The 18,495-nt window shown below is 32.0% G+C and overlaps 1 protein-coding gene across 5 annotated transcripts in view; it reads right to left on the bottom strand.

The window, feature by feature from the left end:
- Positions 1–5,147: 5,147 nt before the first annotated feature.
- LOC108912804 (protein Fe65 homolog) overlaps positions 5,148–18,495 on the bottom strand; it is a 56,000-nt gene continuing 42,652 nt past the window's right edge. For all 5 annotated transcript variants that reach the window (XM_018718187.1, XM_018718189.1, XM_018718190.1 and 2 more), the window contains 4 exons: positions 18,186–18,388; positions 13,351–13,527; positions 13,128–13,298; positions 5,148–5,393 (listed from right to left, as the gene is read on the bottom strand). In XM_018718187.1, the coding sequence (XP_018573703.1) occupies positions 13,149–13,298; positions 13,351–13,527; positions 18,186–18,388 (530 nt within the window). In that variant the 3' untranslated portion in view covers positions 5,148–5,393; positions 13,128–13,148. The remainder of the gene's footprint in view (positions 5,394–13,127; positions 13,299–13,350; positions 13,528–18,185; positions 18,389–18,495) is intronic.

Raw genomic sequence — 18,495 nt, 5'->3', positions numbered from 1 at the left:
CAAAATGGTCCACATAAATGTATTAATTTCTGAGAGATTAAGTTTATTAAATCAAAACTTTCGGTCTAACTAAAAAATTATAGATACAATATATTAATTTATAAAATATTTGTTTTCTTACAATAAACTAAGTTATAAATATTGATAAAATTTAGTTATCGATATCTCCTGTCCCCTGTCCCATCACACTGAAGTTAGTAGGCCAACTAGCCAGACAGATATATTACAGTAATTCTTGACTCTACGAAATGATGAATTTGGATAGTAAATAATTTGTCGTCTTAAATATGGATAACATTTTTAGGCCTCATGTGTTATATTTTTGCAGTTCCTGCTTATTGAATATTTGAATATTATAAATAAATAAAAATTAAATATTGTAATGTCTGGGATTTTCTCTGTATGTACTTGAGCAACTGTTGTATATGTTAACTTTTCATCAAAAGTTTAAGGATAAAGAATTCTACGTACCTACTTATTTACTGTGTAATTTATTAAATTCTTTATTCAGCCAATTGGAAGGTTTTCAGGTAGATCTAACAAACTAGTCTCTTAACACATCAGCAGTATTTTTGGTGATCGACCTAGTTCTAGTTAGGTAAAAACATCAACTTGTGAAAATGTATTTCGATTAGGTTACTGATTAATGAAGCTCATAAAAATTTTTTTATTATACTTCTCTGAAAACACCTTATTTTCATCTGAATTAATAATAATGTAAGATGAGCTTTTCTGGGCTAGCGCATGGAAAAAAGTTTTCACGATCTCTGATTCTTTCCGTGCCCTAAATAAAAATACCGATATGGCTTTAAAATAGATAGATATTTATTAGTGTTAGTACACAAAAAGTGTTTACACACGTCAAAAAAAAAATAATTATAGTAGTAATATAAAATCATTATGAAAAAAAATAATAAAATATACAACACGACACACACACGCGTATAACAGTGTTGACACGTAACTAGTTCATAATTTAAGGAACAAAGAAAGTTGTAATAAAACAATACAAGTACAAGCAATAAATGGTTGTCAAATGTTAAAATAAAATGTTTGTAAGAGGACAACAAAACAAACAAACAGAAAATGATACATATTAAAATAAGATTATGAGTAATGTAATAAGAAAAAACAAACAATGCAACTAAAGTGTGCAAAGCCCACGTCTAAGTTAGTCATGTTAGGATGAGATCACTTTTTAAAAATTCTTGCGTAGTATAAAATGGGCTGGTTAATAGAAAGTGTTTTATTTTTCTTTTAAGTAAAGTAGGGTTGAGATGACATATTGCAGCTGGTAATGCAGTAAAAAACTGGATGCCCAGATATGATGTGCCATTATGTGTTTTACCTAAAAGCGGTGAAAGTTTAAGTTTATGTCATTTTTTGTTTCTAGTATTATGAGAATGGATTTGGCTACGGACAGTAAACGACTCTTCGTTTTCTTTTATGTACAAAAGGCACTGGAGTACGTAAGTACATGGTAATGTTAAAATACCAAGATTCTTAAACTGTACTCTGCAGTCACCTCTTAAATTTTAAACCTGAGATTATGTGAATGGCTTTTCTTTGAGTAGTAAAAACGGTATCAGCTGAAGGTGAATGACCCGAAATCAGGATTGCATAGGATATTTGGAAGTGAATAAGGCTATGATAAGCAGTAATTAACGTTTAATAGAAATATACAGCAAAGTAAACTAAATTTAAGAAAGTCTATATGTTTTCTGATATTTAACCTGTACCTATTTTGTATTTTAATTCGTAAATGTTTGAATATTTAGATACATTTCTGTAAAATTTTTTGACATTTTGTCCACCATATCTGTCGTAGACTAATTTAAAACAAATCACCTTTGAGAGTAACCATGGAAACGCATCATACATACCAAACACTGTATTGTCAGAATTGTTTATTTTCTGTCGATTAAATTTATGCCGATGAAATGTACTCAGAAGAAAATCCCGTAATTCCTGATAACAAGTATCGTAGAGAAAGCTGCACAAGCCAACGCGAATTTATTGTCAGTAAAATACAGGTCAAGATATGAACACGAATATCAACATTTTACTGAATGGCAAAATCTGAACAAAATCAAAACTGTAAGTGACGATATTCTTCTAGTTTACTTTGTCGAAAAAGTTAAGTCTATGAAATCTTCCACATTATATGAAGTCGATGCTCAATGCTAAAGAGTTGTTTGGCCATAAAAGAAACTATTGCTTTCTTGAAGCGTTAAGCTGTAGGATATGTACCGAACAAGTCCAAAGTTTTACCAGTAGAACAAATAACCAAATGTTTATGTGAAGCTCCAGATGAACAATATCCATTACCAAAAGCAAATTTAGTATTTGGGATGTTTGGTGTGTGTCGAAAAAATGTGGTAGATAATGAGCGCTTTCTGTCGTGTTTTTACGAGATCGAAAACTCACACATCAAGTTTCACCATTACCAATGAAGGATGTACATTTTAGCCCTGCACAATTACATCTTAAATATGCAGCTGTACGACCTAAAAATATGACCAGCAGTCAGTTGGAGCTGTTATTATTAATAGTTAGTTAATTTTCAATATTCTTACTCTACATGTTTTGTTATTCCTGTAACTGTTATGAAAATAAAAATGTTGTAAGTTTCTTTCCTATGTCTTTTTTTAAGTTATATTTTGTAATGTTTCAAAGAAGTATAATAAAAAATATCGTTCATTACACGTCCAGAAATGGATTATTCCGTGCTTGCAATTTGTCACACTCCTAATAAAATATACTCTAGCAAAACTTAAACACTAGTGTTTATAAGTTTAATTTATAATAGTTTCTTTTTCTTATATTTATATTTAACTAGCGTCAATCTTAATTAGCATCAAGCTTATTTTTGTTACTTCGTAAATTTAAATTCTATTCATAAAAATACCATATCTTGAATCGGCACGATTTCGCGTGCGCGAGCGATCAGAGGAAGAAAAGAAAATGACAAGTGGCAGAAAAGAAAAGGCACGTATCCTAACTGCAAAAGAGCGCTCGCAAATTAAAAATTTCGCTAAAACCACATAAACACCCAGTGCCTGTGAAAAACTTGGAAATCATCAAAGAAAACCTGCACCGAATTGGTAAGTGCCGATTCAATGCGATTCTTATTTTTTCATACAGTCCATTTACTTTTCTTTTGTTTCTTTTATACTGAACGGAACCAGCACGTGGCGCTTAATATGAAATTTACAACTAGGGACCAACTTCAATAAACACAAAGTAAGACACCCATTTTTAAAAATTGTTTTATTACCTTGTTCATTGTTTTTGCCAATAGAGATATTTTTTAGTTAGATCTATCAATTCCTAGACTTCTTTTAAAAAAGCATGTATGTTCCATTATACTAATGAGTGTAAATAGTTACTAACAAATTAAAATCAGCCGCATACTCATTAGTACCAGGAGTACAAAAATTAAGTATCAATACATACAAAATATACAAATATTTGGAATGAATTAATGTTTATATTAGTATTCAAATAGCTACACTAAGTACTATTCTCTTTTACTTAGCAGCAATTGAAAGGCAATTGAAGTGTCTAATTACCTTAAATACCATAGTAATAATTTCAACAATTTAAAATTTACTTTATTATAAATTTTCATATAAATATATATATACACATAATGTTTCACGTCAACATCACCCTTATCTCCTTGATTTTTTAAATATATTTAAATTTATTGCTATTTTCTCTTTAGGGTCGGTCGGCTTTATTGCCATCAATAATTTATTTTACCAATTAAAAAAATATTTATTAAATGTAGGTATCTACAAAATGCTCGCAGATGGGTGGAACTATTATGATAAAAAAAAGTTAGTGTTGAAATATAAACTTCTAGCTGTCAGCTTTGCTTGATTGTGAAACGAAATGTTGCATTTTATTGCGAGAAAAATATAAAATAAAGCAACAGACCTATAGTAAGATCGTATTCGATGCAAAGTAGAGCAAAAAATTGTCGGTCTTTTATCAAAGGAAAATCATGTCATCATTTTTAGGAAGCGTAAGATGAACCATTTCAAATTTAAAATGAAATTGAATGTAAAATCTGAAATACCGCTGCACACGCACCGTGTTCTGGTAGTAGCTGTAGTCGTCCAGGTGCATCGAGTGTACAAATTGATCGGTTATATATCGAATACTAACCTGACGAGCTTAGTCGTAAATCAGAAACCGCCTCCAAAAAACAAGTAAACAGTGGCACGTACAGAGGTAAAATGTAGTACATATGTGGAATTTAGGAAACAAATTGGATTTATAAAAAATTAACATTAAAATAAATAGTTTATGAGAATAGAGGAAGGGGTGCTAGACATGAACTGATTCCTTCATAATGCATAAGAGAATTATTCAATTTCTAAACCCCTTAAAATCGTACTACACTGGATCCCTTGACAGGCAATGATTTATTACTTTGCATCGAATACGATCCTGTATTATTGTATTCCTTCTAATGTATTAGAAGGAACACTTTATAGTTAAAAAAAGTTGAAAACTTTAAATTTCTGAGCCTTATTGGTTAAATCAACACAGGTTGTTTCCATAAACAAAACGAGATGAATGAGGCCATATTTTACTTTGCTTCTTAAAATCCGTCATGGACACTGTAGAGTCATTGCGAAATACATAGGCCACCAATATATTTATTATATCTTATTTATTTATAAGGTGATTAAAAAAATGCGTTACTTACCTTTTTCAGAAAAAAAATCAAATTGAAAATATCCTTCTATTAGTAAACTTAGTGGTTCATGATAACTGTTTGTTTACTTTATACTATTTTTATTTTTCGGTGCCATTTTTTAGTTTTAATCTATAAAATTACCATGAATTCTGATTTCTTTATTTAATTTAGAAATCTTACGACTACTTAATTTTTAATTATCGATTAATTTTCTATAAGATAAGGTGTCTTATTTTATATTTTACATTCTGATTACTGCACGGTGATTTTTAATCTAGCTAGATATCTATTTTAGTAAATGATGACAAGAATTCAAAAACCAAAAAAAAATTAAAATAGTTCTTTAAGCAGAAATATATATTTAGTTCCACTACAACATATTTACATTATAAATTCTAGAAGAAAAAGTAATAATTGAAAATATGTTAATATTCGAGGAGATAAGGTGAATTTTTTATAATGAAACATATACATAATTAAGAAATTGTAAACTGTAAAATTAATAAACTTAATCGATAGAATCCCAACGAGCAAGATGTACATAACTTTGTTCCGCCGAAAGCGAAATAAATGAGTTGAAGTTAGCTGAAGGTAGACTAGTGCTAAAATACTTCGGTGTTAGTGGAGATTGCAGGTGTCGGTGTTTAATTACTTCACGCTCTGCAGAGACCAGTCCAGATTCCTGCAACATATTAAAAGATAAGACCAATTAGTCAAACTTATAGGCCAATCAATAGAGCCATTAAATCAGTGATTTTATGACAGAAATACTAGTAGCAAGCGGACTATGCCATCGTGTAAAAGACAGTTGCTTATATGTTTTCTACTCCAATTTACCATTAATTCATCTTTTATTTTTCAGCCGGATTTTAAAAGTAGAAGTATAATACTACAAAACATATATTATAATTTAAACAGCCAGAAGTTGTTTCTGCTAATGGCCGGTTGTGGTGTCCTCTAGAAGATACAACGAAATCGTCGATAAATTTGAATTTCTCATCCCAAAAAACCCCCAGATACGAAATTTCACGTAATTAGCTCGAAGTAGTCGAAAGGTATTAAAGAAAAGTACTCCTACTAATTTTAAGTGTTCTATTTGCTGGCGAGGTTTGTAACCTTGTTTTTGTTACATCCTGTATATCCACTGCCCCTCATCTCCCGATCTTCCCCCACCACTCGACCGCGTACGCGCACTCGGACGTTTTTTGAGCATGTTTGGTGGAATTTTTCAACTATCACATCATTTTATTGGAAAATTAGAATATATTTACGTTGTATAGTATTATACTTCCACTTTTAAAATCCAGTTGAAAAATTCAGGAATTTTGTAAATGGCGGTGTAATGAATTAATTCTTAAAAAATACTGAAAACTACAGCTTATAATTATATTGGTTTTCCTTGATATTCAAGTGTATTACTTATTGTAGTTTGATATTCTGAACTAAGAAATCAAGCGACCATCATTCAATGAATAAAATAATTTATATAAAATATAATTTCTAAACACAAAAATAATATATCAAAAGTAAAAAATGTAGTTATTTAAAATAAAAAATATAAGTCGTACAGCCCATGACTAGAAACAATATTTAGAGGCCAATATCTCAGTAGATGTTTACTTCCAAATAGATATAAGTAAAATGGTAAAAAAAATTAATAAACCACAAATTTAGTTAGAGATCTTTATGTTTTAAGTAAAAAATTTATCTATATATTTATTTACAGCTACATAAAAAATTTATCTGCCAATTTTATTCGAATATTTCGAAAATTGACGAAGTTACCTTAAAGAAAAGTATTTTGGTTTGTTTTCATTCAAGGGGTCTGTCTCCCTGTGAAGTAAGGCCCATTCGTTTTCGAACACTTATACAGGGTGTTCCTTAATGACAAACAAATATTTAAGGGTGTGATTCTACATGGAAAATTAATGACATTGATTTATAAACTATGGTCCAAAAATTTCCCTTGCAAAAATATGGGGTGTTAAAATTTTAAGAAAAAGAAGGATATTAATGAATATTTTCGAAACTGCTTGGGATATTTCAGTGATGTTTTTCAATACAAACAGAATTTTTAGTTCTAGCAGAGGCGTGCGTACGAGCACTGACTGATATTTTTAAAGAAAAAAATGGTACGCCAATGGTTTTTTTCAAACATAAAATTATTTTTGATCTTTCCGTTCAATTCGAAAGATAAGAGCTTTCTTGGGTTTTGGTCTTGCGATGCGCCGTTTTTGAGTAAAACAAATTATTAATAATTTGATAGCAAAAATTATAGTATATTACATAATAAGTGTTGTAAAAGGCATTTTACGCACGAATGGAAAAGTTATTATGCGGAATTCTGTGAGTGCGTAATTGCATTACACCACGTATTAAGTATACTTTACCTCCCTACAACCACTACTGTAAATACTTAAAAACACACCGTCTGCGATCAATGTAAGATTCCTATTACGTCGTACTGTAAAAAAAAACGCACAGCTTGGTAAAAAAATCATACAGTTTTCCTAGCAACGGTCAATACAATACTGTTTGTACATAATAGGAATCTTGCATTGATCGCAGACGGTGTGTTTCTAAGTATTTACAGTAGTGGTCGTAGGTAATAGTATATTAAACAACAAGGTTTGAAAACGACTCTTTGCACACAAGCAAGACATATTGGTGTCGAGCGAGTGTGCAAAGAGGTTTTCAAACGAGTTTTTTACGATACTTTTTATACGACTGCAGAGACCACAAAAATCAAATTTTAATTTAAATCGTTTTTATTACTAAAATTGCCAACGCATTAACAAAATAAATTAAATGCAACTTTTAATTTAACTCGTTTTTATTAAGAAAATTGCTAACGCATTAACAAAAGAAACTAATATTTAATATTTGAACATTCCTTCAAGGTTACGCTGGGAAAAGCAGTATTATTGTGCATCTTGTTTTCGGTAATAGAGAATATTTTTGGTGTCGTGTTTTTAGTGCAGTCTTTCAGGGTGCGGTCATTGATTTCTTGTTGTATTCCAGTAGACGATCGTTGTTCTGGTTCTGTGGCAGCAGAAGACACTGAAGACTCTATCTTTTTCGAAACTTACATTTTATTTCTCAGTCATCAACGTAGCCTTCGGCAACTGTACTGGATTTCCACCCTCCATGGCATTTGAGGGCAAGCAGATTTGAGTCAGAATTGACTAAAATTGTGGCCGATGAACAATGTCCCGTGTAACTTTCTGGATTCTCTAGCATCAAAAACTTGGCGATTTCCCTAGCCATGTTTCCAATTTTGTTGATGCCAACGTTTTGGCTTGAACATTTTCTGTTTTGATAGTTTAAAAAAAACCTGCCTGTCTTCAGATTAGGAGGACGAAGAGCACAGTACTTTTTTAAGATAGTGTAAAGGTTTCCTGTAATTGTAAAACACCTTGGTACCTTTGTTTTTGTATTCTTCAGTTTAATCAGCATAGCTCTGCCGAAATCTTTGGTGTCTTTTATTTTGAGATAACATAATTCCTCCCTTCGACATGCCCCAGATAGTCCAACTGCCACCACTGCCTTGATAAGTAAATATTTGTCGTCTGATGCTTTCGTCAAAAACCGGCAAAAATCATCTTCTGTGAGAATTCGGGACTTCTTTGGGACGTAGTTTTCGGATTTTCGTTTGATTAGCGCTTGCAACTTTTTATAGCTTCCAAGATCTATGTTGTGATTGGCACTTAACGTTGACTTGAGCATCGAAAAAATCGTCCACAACGTCGAAGATTTATATTTCTTAGATAGTTCTTCAAAATACACCATTACTGCGTTTTCTAAGAAAGTTTGGACATTTTTGGCTAGTCACCAGTCCATAAATCGGCTTAACTCAGCTTCATACCTGCTTCTGGATTTTGTGGGCAGCAGTTCCGAACATATTTTGCTTGCTTTCTGTAAAATCTCTCCAGAATCACACATTTTCACACCCAAACTTCGGGAATTCAACAATTTTTGAAGTATCTAATCAACAAAATAAAGGAGCCGTGACGGTTGCTATGAAACTCAGTAAATTTGAAACATTGCATAATTTGGGTGACAACATCAAACAAAAATCACAATCTGGAGACGCGTGTGCAACGATGACATAATTGTGTGCAAAATGTTTGGCACACGGCGTGTGCAAAATACCGTTTTCAGAGCGTGTTTTCCATGCGCAAAACCCCCTTTTACAAGGCAGTCGTATAAAAAATACATTACAAGTTGACACCTGCGTGTAATGAACAGTAACAATTAACAACATACAACATTGACATAACATTACAACTAATATCAAACTTAGGCTTATTACAAAAATTATTGAAAGTGGCCTTCTTAATATGAATGCTTCTGCCCAACTTGTTGAAATATTCCCCAAGTATTTTTTATTCTATCACATGCAATTATTCTTTCTCTTAATTCCTCTACAGTATTAATGGGACTTGACACTAACATCTTAAGGCCCCATAAAAAGAAGTCTAAGCTTGCTTTTGAGGTCGAGGGACCTTGGCGGCCATTCTTGCGGCCCATCGCAGCCAATCTAACGATTTGGATAAACAGTTTGTAAATACAACGGGTTTTATTTTTTATTTACAAAAACTCAAGAGAGCTCTTATCTCTCAAATGAATGGCTCGTACGCACGCCACTGTTACAGCTAGAGATGGGAAAATTCCCAAACTATGAAAATTCCTGGAAAGTTTCCATTGAAAATTCCGGAAATTTTCCGAAATTTAAAAATTTTTTTTTTTTGGAATTGGTATTGCGTTTTACATACCTTCAGCTTTCCAAAAAGACTAAATACTTATACATTTTTGTTTAAGTTGGTATAAATATTTGAAAAATATAAATTATTAATCATCGGTTAATAATAATTACATGCTGCGGGTTGCAGTGCGTAAACAATATACAGTATACAAAACTATTTATCTTTATTTTTAAACAAATAAATAGTAAATACATTAAATAATTATACTAGTTTTAAAATGTAATTGTACTTTGGTTCACTATCAAAATTTATTTTAAATTTGAAAAGGGAGATGCAATTTATGTCTTGTATTGCTCTCTATTATGTAGATTGTAGACTTAACAAAGATTAAAATAAGTAAGTGTAAGTATTTAACTAACGATTTTTTGAGGTTGTATTCACTGAAGTTAGAAGTAAAATGGGCTTCAAGTATACAAATTGTTAGAAATATTCCCGGAAAATTTCTGATAGAAATTTATCCAGAAACTTTCCAGGGAAAATTTCTTAAGCTTCGATTATTTCTTCCCGGAAAATTTCCGTTTTGGAAACTTTCCGGGACAGAAAATTTCCCATTGCCCATCTCTAGTTATAGCTCAAAATTATTTTTGCATTGAAAAGCATGCACCTTTATTAACTATCACTACGTACTAAATATTAGTGAAATATCTCAAGCGGTTTCGAAAATATTAATTAATTTTTCTTTTTCTTAAAATTTTAACATCCTGTATTTTCGCAACGGGACATTTTTAACCATAGTTTATAAAGCATACCATCGTTAATTTTCTATGTAGAATCACACCCTTAAATATTCGCATATCATTAAGGAACACCCTGTATAGGAATCATTATAAAAATTTGCATAATTAAAAACAAGAATCGACTTGTCTGGACATTTTTCCCTAAAATATTACTTAGCTTTTGATTGAATTCACTTTACGGACATGCCATATGAGATATGTTTGTTTAGAAATATCTTAAATAGAAAAAGAAATGAAATGAGAACAAAACAAAAATAATAGCATATACATGTTGGCCATAACTCGCGAATTAAATACTCCATGACTGTCATAAAAGTCTCTAAAAAATTTTTTAATTGAGTAAAAATCATTAACACATTTGATATTCAGGTTCCGTTTGATGCCAAACTATCTCATTTTTAACATTATACAGGGTGACACCTAACAAATGTTACATATTTCAAGGGTATAATCTAGAACCCAAATGGTGAACTTGCTTAAATGAAAAATGTCGCAAAATAGTTACAGGGTGTTAAAGTTTCTTTTTTATTTTAGTCCAATCAATCTGTCACGGCCATATGTTAAATTTATAAAAAATACCACCTGGAAACAAAAGATATGGTGACATAGGAAAAGCAATTCTAAGAAGGATAGTGTATTTTTCTTGTGACGCATAAACGGCGAAGTTAACCTAAAAAATTCATAAAAGTAAAAGAAGACGGTTTTTCGCTAATAAAAAAAAACTTGAACTCCAATCGAAAAAAGTTAAAACGAGAAAGTTGTAGCTAATAAAAAAACCTATCGATTCGTATTTTTAAATATATCGATTGCTATATTACGTTTCGAGATATATCGAAAATACCGTCAAAAATTGACTTTTTTGTTTTTGCAGTATGTCTTGCAAATTAAGCTTTTGAAACTTGTTACTTGCTGTAAATGTATCCCTCGGCAAGTAAAAAAGTACCATTTGTTTTAATTAAAAAATATAAAAAATTTTTCGAGTTATATAGATTTTTCGAAAAAAAGGTCATCTCGCAAATCGGCTCTTCTTGCTCGACGAATAGTCGTAGAGGATCAGGACTCATTCCTTTCCTTAAAAGTTGTACTTTCATGGTAAAAAAGAGTGATAACGATTTTATTCATTTCAATTGTCCAAAGATGACTGAAAAAAGTACAAATTTTTTGGCCGCGTTTTTCTTCAATATCTTTTTCAATTTTCATTTCGATTGCTGACATTTTTACGCAAATTTAAAAAAAAACGTTGCTCTACGACCTTCTGGAGCAAGGATAATTTTTTTTTTTCAAAAAATTCTACGGGCCGCTATTTAAGTGCTACAGCGTCCATTCTTACAGAGATTGAAGTTGAAGACTTATATTTTCAATAAAAAAAACACTGTGGTTCATTTTAGCCAGTTCTGCATTTTTAATTGTGCGTCAAACCGAAGCATTTGAACCCGGCGCGAGTTAACTGTAGCGGGCGGCGGAGTGGGGGTAATGCTACTTGGCTGCTCCGAAAACTCAATGCTTCGGTTTGACGCCCAATTAAAAATGCAGAAGTGCCTAAAATGAACCACAGTGTTTTTTTTTATTGAAAATATAAGTCTTCAACTTCAATCTCTATAAGAATGGACGCTGTAGCACTTAAATAGCGGCCTGTAGAATTTTTTGAAAAAAAAAAAATTATCTTGGCTCCAGAAGGTCGTAGAGCAACGTTTTTTTTTTTAAATTCGCGTAAAAATGGCAGCAATCGATTCCTGTAATAGAAATTATCGAGAAATTAAAATCTAAAAAGATATTGCTACGATCTCAGGGAGGCAGAAACACGTACTTATCTCAGTTTTATTAATATATTCCTGGTTACATACATTACACTTAAAATACAACTTTATCAATACAATGGGTAATTTTTCTTGACGTGTAAACTCCAGTTTATCGTGCGTACATTGTACAACCTCCATCCAAGTCCCACTGCACACTGCCCGCACTTCAGTGCACTCTCCCACACTTAGTCCCCACTACCATGATTAACACTCATGTGCGTCACAATATTCAAGAAAAACGTGACTAAAAAATTTGTACTTTTTTCAGCCATCTTTGGACGCTTGAAATGAATAAAATTGTTATCACTCTTTTTTACCATAAAAGTCCAACTCTTAAGGAAAAAATGAGCCCTGATTCGGTTCTCTACGACTATTCGTCGAGCAAGAGGAGCCAATTTTCGAGATCACCTTTTTTTCCTAAAATCGATATAACTCCAAAAATTTTTAATATTTCTTAATTTTAAAAAAGGTGCATTTTTGCTTGCCGAGGGCTACATTTACAGCAAGTAACAAGTTTCAAAACCTTAATTTGCAAGAGATACAGCAAAAACAAAAAAAGTTGATTTTTGACGGTATTTTCAATGTATCTTGAAAAGTAATATAGTAATATATATTTAAAAATACGAATCGATAGTTTTTTTTTTAATAGCTACAACTTTCTCATTTAACTTTTTTCAATTGGAGTTCAGGCTTTTTTTTATTAGCGAAAAACCATTTTTTTCGACTTTTATGAATTTTTTAGGTTAACTTCGCCGTTTATGCGCACAAGAAAAATACACTATCTTTCTTAGAATTCTTTTCCTATATCACCATATTTTTTGTAAATTTAACATAAGGCCATGACAGATTGATTGGACTAAAACAAAAAAGAAACTTTAACACCCTGTAACTATTTTGCGACATTTTTCGTTTAAGCTTAATCGACACCATTTGAGTTCTAGATTATACCCTTGAAGTATGTAACATTCGTTAGGTGACACCCTGTCCATTGATGAGAGGTAGTGAATTATAAGTACTTTTATACTTATCACCGTTACTGAATATGTATACTAAAAGCGTTATGCGACAATCATGAAAAAATATTTTTATATATTTCAAACTTAATGACGCTTACCTGCAGAGTCAAAACTTTTTCTCAGGAATCTACAGTTTTATTTTTTCGACTCCTTAAAGATCCCACTATAGATTTTAAAGCGGCTCCAATGCTAGTACCAGGCGTGTGTAGAATTGTATTACTACCTCCTAAACCTTGTGGATGAGCGTCTAAACATTTCTGATATCGAAGCTATAAAAAAGACCGATTAACTCTAATAATAGGCGATACATTATTTTTCTACCTTACAAGCTGCTTCAATAGTTTTACATAAAGCTCCAGAAGAGGGTTCACAGTAAAATACGTGTGACATAAATGTATCTTGTGCTGTATGCATAATAAATGCACAATGTTTTATTATTCTACCTATTCCCAAGAACGACAGGTATCTAACTCGACACTCTGCAATAAGGTGATCATCCTAGATAAAAAAAAATCTTTTTAAAACTATCAAATTTAACACAATTTTTTTTTTAAAGTAAATTATAGTTTTTGATTAATTAAGAGGAAGCAAACCATGTACATAATCAGTGCCTTAAAGACGGGTCAAATTTTGAAACCAAACTCTATGATGGGGCCATTTCATACATAATTTTTTCACAGACAAAGTTTCCAAAATTAGACTTAGTCATACCTTTGAAACCTACATAGCAGTTCATTTAAATTTTACATGATTGCAAACATCCCGGACTTGAAGACAGGGGTATAGTTTATGTTGAATTGATAAATCCAACAATACTGATTAAAATTTAAAAAACTGCCATATTTAGATTCCACGGACATTTTATTCTATGGATATGAATCATGGATAAGCGCTCTCCAGAATCTAAATTTAAATTATAATATTTTATTTAAAAGAAAGTTCTCTATATTGACATTTTCATGTACTGCAGAAAACATGGCTTGAACGGAAATTTGAAAAAATTTCACCGAAGTTGGCGTTAACGCGCGAGTGTGGGTCGGGCGTTCCTTCCCCCACAGGCAGGCTATTCATTAACATTAACTTTTACTGCTGCTAACGCGTTTATTACGTGAAGTATCAATGTAAAACGTTTTGAAAATAAAAGTTTAACCCTTTCTATAATTGTCTTGTCTCTAAAATCCCGGTCCGATACGTCCTATAGTTAATTAACAATTAACGTTCCAAAAAAAAAGTTATATTGGGAATAAAGAGGCGTATGGTAGGTGATTTTTTCTTTAATTACCGTAAAAATAAGCTTTATTTAATATAAAAATTGGCATATTCTATATCAGACACCCTGTATATTTTCATATGACTTTAATTAGAGAGAAGTTAAATGTTTTTAATTTGGTGACACACATTTAAAAATCATGTTTACTGAGTATTTCATATAAATAATATTGAAGCTAAAAGCAATCTACACAATGTTTTTAAATTATGTGCAATTTAAACATGGCAACATTATGTTTATTACTTCAGCAGTTTTTGAGATGTTCCTTAATTTATAAAAAAATAAAAAATAATATTTACACGGCAGATTTACATTCCATTTTCTGGTATAGCAAAGCATGAGATCATAGGATGCTGTGGTTTTTAAATTTAAAAAATATTAATTATGTTATAATAAATGTTCCATTTTTTCTTTTGTTACATTTTGTCAACTTTAAACAGCAAACACTTTTTTATTTACTAACTTATCTTTGCTTGGGTATTTTGTTACATGAAAAAATGAATTATATTATTTATACAGGGTGTTTCTTAAGTAGAGGTCAAAAATCCAAGGGCGTATTCTGTCGCCAAAAATAACGGTTTTTTTGTTATATAAACGTGGGGTTCTAAGACAGCCATTGTCCAGCTACAGCGTGTCAAAAATTTAAAAAAATATCAGTTTTTAATTTTTAATTTATAAACCGTTTCAGACAATTTAACCAAATTCGGTGTGCATATTTATTATGACAGTAGGTATGAAACAAACAAAATTATCAGCTTTAGAAACTTTTCAGTGGCGGAGGTGTGGGTATCATCTATCATTATTTGCCCAAAAAATATATATCACTCTATAATATTACAAATAAAATAGCTCAGCATATGCGGCATTGTATTATCTTCACTATGTGTTTCTTTACACTTTTCTGTATTTCAAATCGATTATCAACAAAATTTATTTATTTGATCAAGTACATTTTCCAATTTCAAAATCAGTTTTCTTTGAATGTATGGGTGGGTATTATTGGAAATTTTGTTGGGCCTTACTTTTTATCAAGAACTTTAACCGGCGCCTCCTACAGACATTTTCTTGAAAACGTTTCACCTGAACTTCTTGACGATGTTTCCCATGCACCAAGAGAAATATGTAATTTATGCACGATGGAGCTTTCCCGCAATTCAGTTTGACTACTTGTGAATTTTTAAATGAAAAATTCGGTAATAACGTGATTGGACGTGGCACTCAAGAACCAGGTCATCCTTGGCCACCCAGATCACCTGATATGAATCCTATTGATTTTTTTTGTTTGGGGACATCTCAAGACATTAGTTTACAAGGTTCACATTGAATTTGAGGAGCACTTATGTCAACAAATTATAGCTGGTTTTGATGTTATAAGAGCTATTCCTGGAATTTTTGCACATGTTCAAGCTGCAATTTCAAGAAGATCTGAAGCATGGTTTTTGGCTGAAGGTGGCCATTTCCAACATTTGTTATAATAAATCATAGCAAAGTAATTCCATTGTTAATTCATTATTTTGTTATTATTTTAAGTAATGTAATGAGTATCGTAAAAATGTACTTGATTAAATAAATCAATTTTATTGTTAATCGGTTTGGAATACAAAAAAGTGTAAAGAAACAAAAAGTGAAGATAATACAATGGCGTATATGATGAAATAAATTATTTGTAATATTATATAGGGTGATGTAAGTTTCTAAAGCTGGTAACTTTTGTTTCATATAACGAGCGTTCAAATAAAAACGTGGTCAAGTGGGTTCTGAAAATTTGGACGTAGGGACGTAGCGTATAGCAAATGAACTTAAACGTCATCTGTCAAAGCACTATATCGCCGCTATCAATTTGAATATTTTCGTTTTAAAAAGCGTTTAAAATGGTGTTTTCTCAAGAACAAAAAGTGTTTATCATAGAGTCCTACTGTAGAAATGGACACAAGATTGATGGAATATGGAAATATTCTATTGAGGAATGTTTCATAGAATTTCAAAATCAATTTCCCGGCGTTGTTGAGTACAACATTTTTCAAAGTGCAGTTCAGCGTTGTGTTAATGTTTTTCGTGAAACGGGCAGTGTAACAAGAAAAGAAGGAAGCGGCCGACCTAAAAAGCGGACTGAAGAATTAAAAGAAAATGTCCAACAAATAATGGAAAATGCGCCAAGAACTTCTGTACGTGTTTTATCACAAATGGTGGAAGTATCAGTCGGTACCTGTCACACAGTGTTAAAAAAAGATTTGCGTTTGTTCTCCTATCGTTTAACTTGTCACCAAGAACTTCATGAAGTTGATTTTCCGCGACGGGCTGTGTTTTGTGAATGGTTTTTAAACAACTACGGTGAACTTCATAATATCACCTTTTTTTCTGATGAAGCCTGGTTTCATTTAAGTGGTTACGTAAACTCACAGAATATGAGAATCTGAAAAACCAGATAACTTTTTTGTCGAGGGCCCTCTACACGCTCAAAAAATTGGAGTTTGGTGTGCTCTCAATCGAAGGAGGATTTATGGACCTATTTTTTTTAATGGTACTCTTACTGCGCAAAGGTATAGAGAAGAAATTATCGCTCCTTTTGTTAACCAGCTGGAAGAAAACGAAATTACAAACTTTTACTTTCAACAAGATGGCGCAAGGGCACATACGACAGGCGAGACGATGAATATGTTGAGGGAAGTATTCCAAAATCGACTAATAAGTCTCGATGCTGAACATGAATTTCCACCGAGGTCGTGTGATATTACGCCGTGTGATTTCTTTTTGTGGCCTTACCTTAAAAACACTATTTTTGAACTGCCTATTCCTGATTTAAACCATCTGCAGGCTCGACTTATAGACAAGATTCGTGAAATTAACAATAGCCCGAGCATCTTAGAAAATGTCTTTAATTCTTTGAGGAACAGGTGTGAAAAGTGCTTGGAACAAGGAGGGGGACACTTTCAGCAGCTGCTTTAATTTATTGTTATAACAAGGAGGGGGACACTTTCCCCAGCTCCTTTAATTGTTTGTTATTGTTATCACGATTATTCTTTAAAATAAAGTTATATAGTCATTAACGCTATTGAAACTTACAGCTGCTATACAGCTCGTTGAGAAATGAGGTTAAGTTGGTCGCTATAAGCTACTCCCTACGTCCAATGTGTCAGAGCCAACTTCGACCACGTTTTTATTTGAACGCTCGTTACTATCATACTAAATATGCACACCGAATTTGGTTAATTATCTCAAGCGGTTTAGAAATTAAAAATTAAAAACTAATTTTTTTCGACTGCTGTAGCTGGATGTACAATTTACACATTTATATAATATATTTATATATTTTTTACCTCTACTTAAGAAAATAAAGCTTAATTTGGCAGGATATTTTTTTAAATTGACTGAGAATCTACTGGTGATGATGAAACTGGGAACCAATAACGATATAGACTATGTTCCTTACATCGAACAAATGAACTACTGCGTAACGTGGCTATGGGAGTTATGGGGTCGTGGGTTTATGGGGTTAGGGGGTTGGGGATTATAGGGTTAACAATATTCTGTGTATAGAGCCCTGATATACCCCACAATGAGAGATAAAGTCAAACTACTGAGTAACCTGGTTATTGGAGTTATGGAGTTACGGGGTTAGGAGGTTTGAGGTTGAATGTATAGGATTGTGGGGTTATTGTGGGTGCATAGCTCCCTTTACAAGACCTAATAGGACTTGACAGCTTGGGTTAACGTGTGAGGTGGTATGGAATTATCGGTAAAACCTCACGTAATGGGGTTAAATGGATCGCGGATTCAGATTCAGCGACCCCGGAAACATTTAATAGACATAGTCTGACCTTCAGACTCGAAAAACATTTTTTTGTGTGGTTGCAAATATGTATATACGTTATGATAAATGACTTACAGTTGGATGGTGAATGGTTATCATAGAAGGTGCTATGGATATATTAACTGGTTGCCACTGATTTTGAGGTATAGAAGTTATAAGTTTATCTATAGATTCATTTATAGTGTCCATTCCAGTAGCACTTGATACTTGAGTGCATCCAAGATATTCAGCTCTGAGTATCTTTTTTGGTTCCTCCATAGGTGTAGGAAAAGACTGGGCTAAAAAAAAATCACATTGGAAATATGGATTTATAAAAAAAATAACACTAATGTTAAATGCAGGATGATGAAAAAGAAATATTTACTAAACCATTTTAGGAAATTAG

This window comes from Anoplophora glabripennis, unplaced genomic scaffold, assembly GCF_000390285.2.
Source record: "Anoplophora glabripennis isolate ALB-LARVAE unplaced genomic scaffold, Agla_2.0 scaffold836, whole genome shotgun sequence".
Lineage (NCBI taxonomy): Eukaryota > Metazoa > Arthropoda > Insecta > Coleoptera > Cerambycidae > Anoplophora > Anoplophora glabripennis.
The sequence above is the reverse complement of the archived record's forward strand: the minus strand, read 5'-3'. Positions and strand labels throughout refer to the sequence as shown.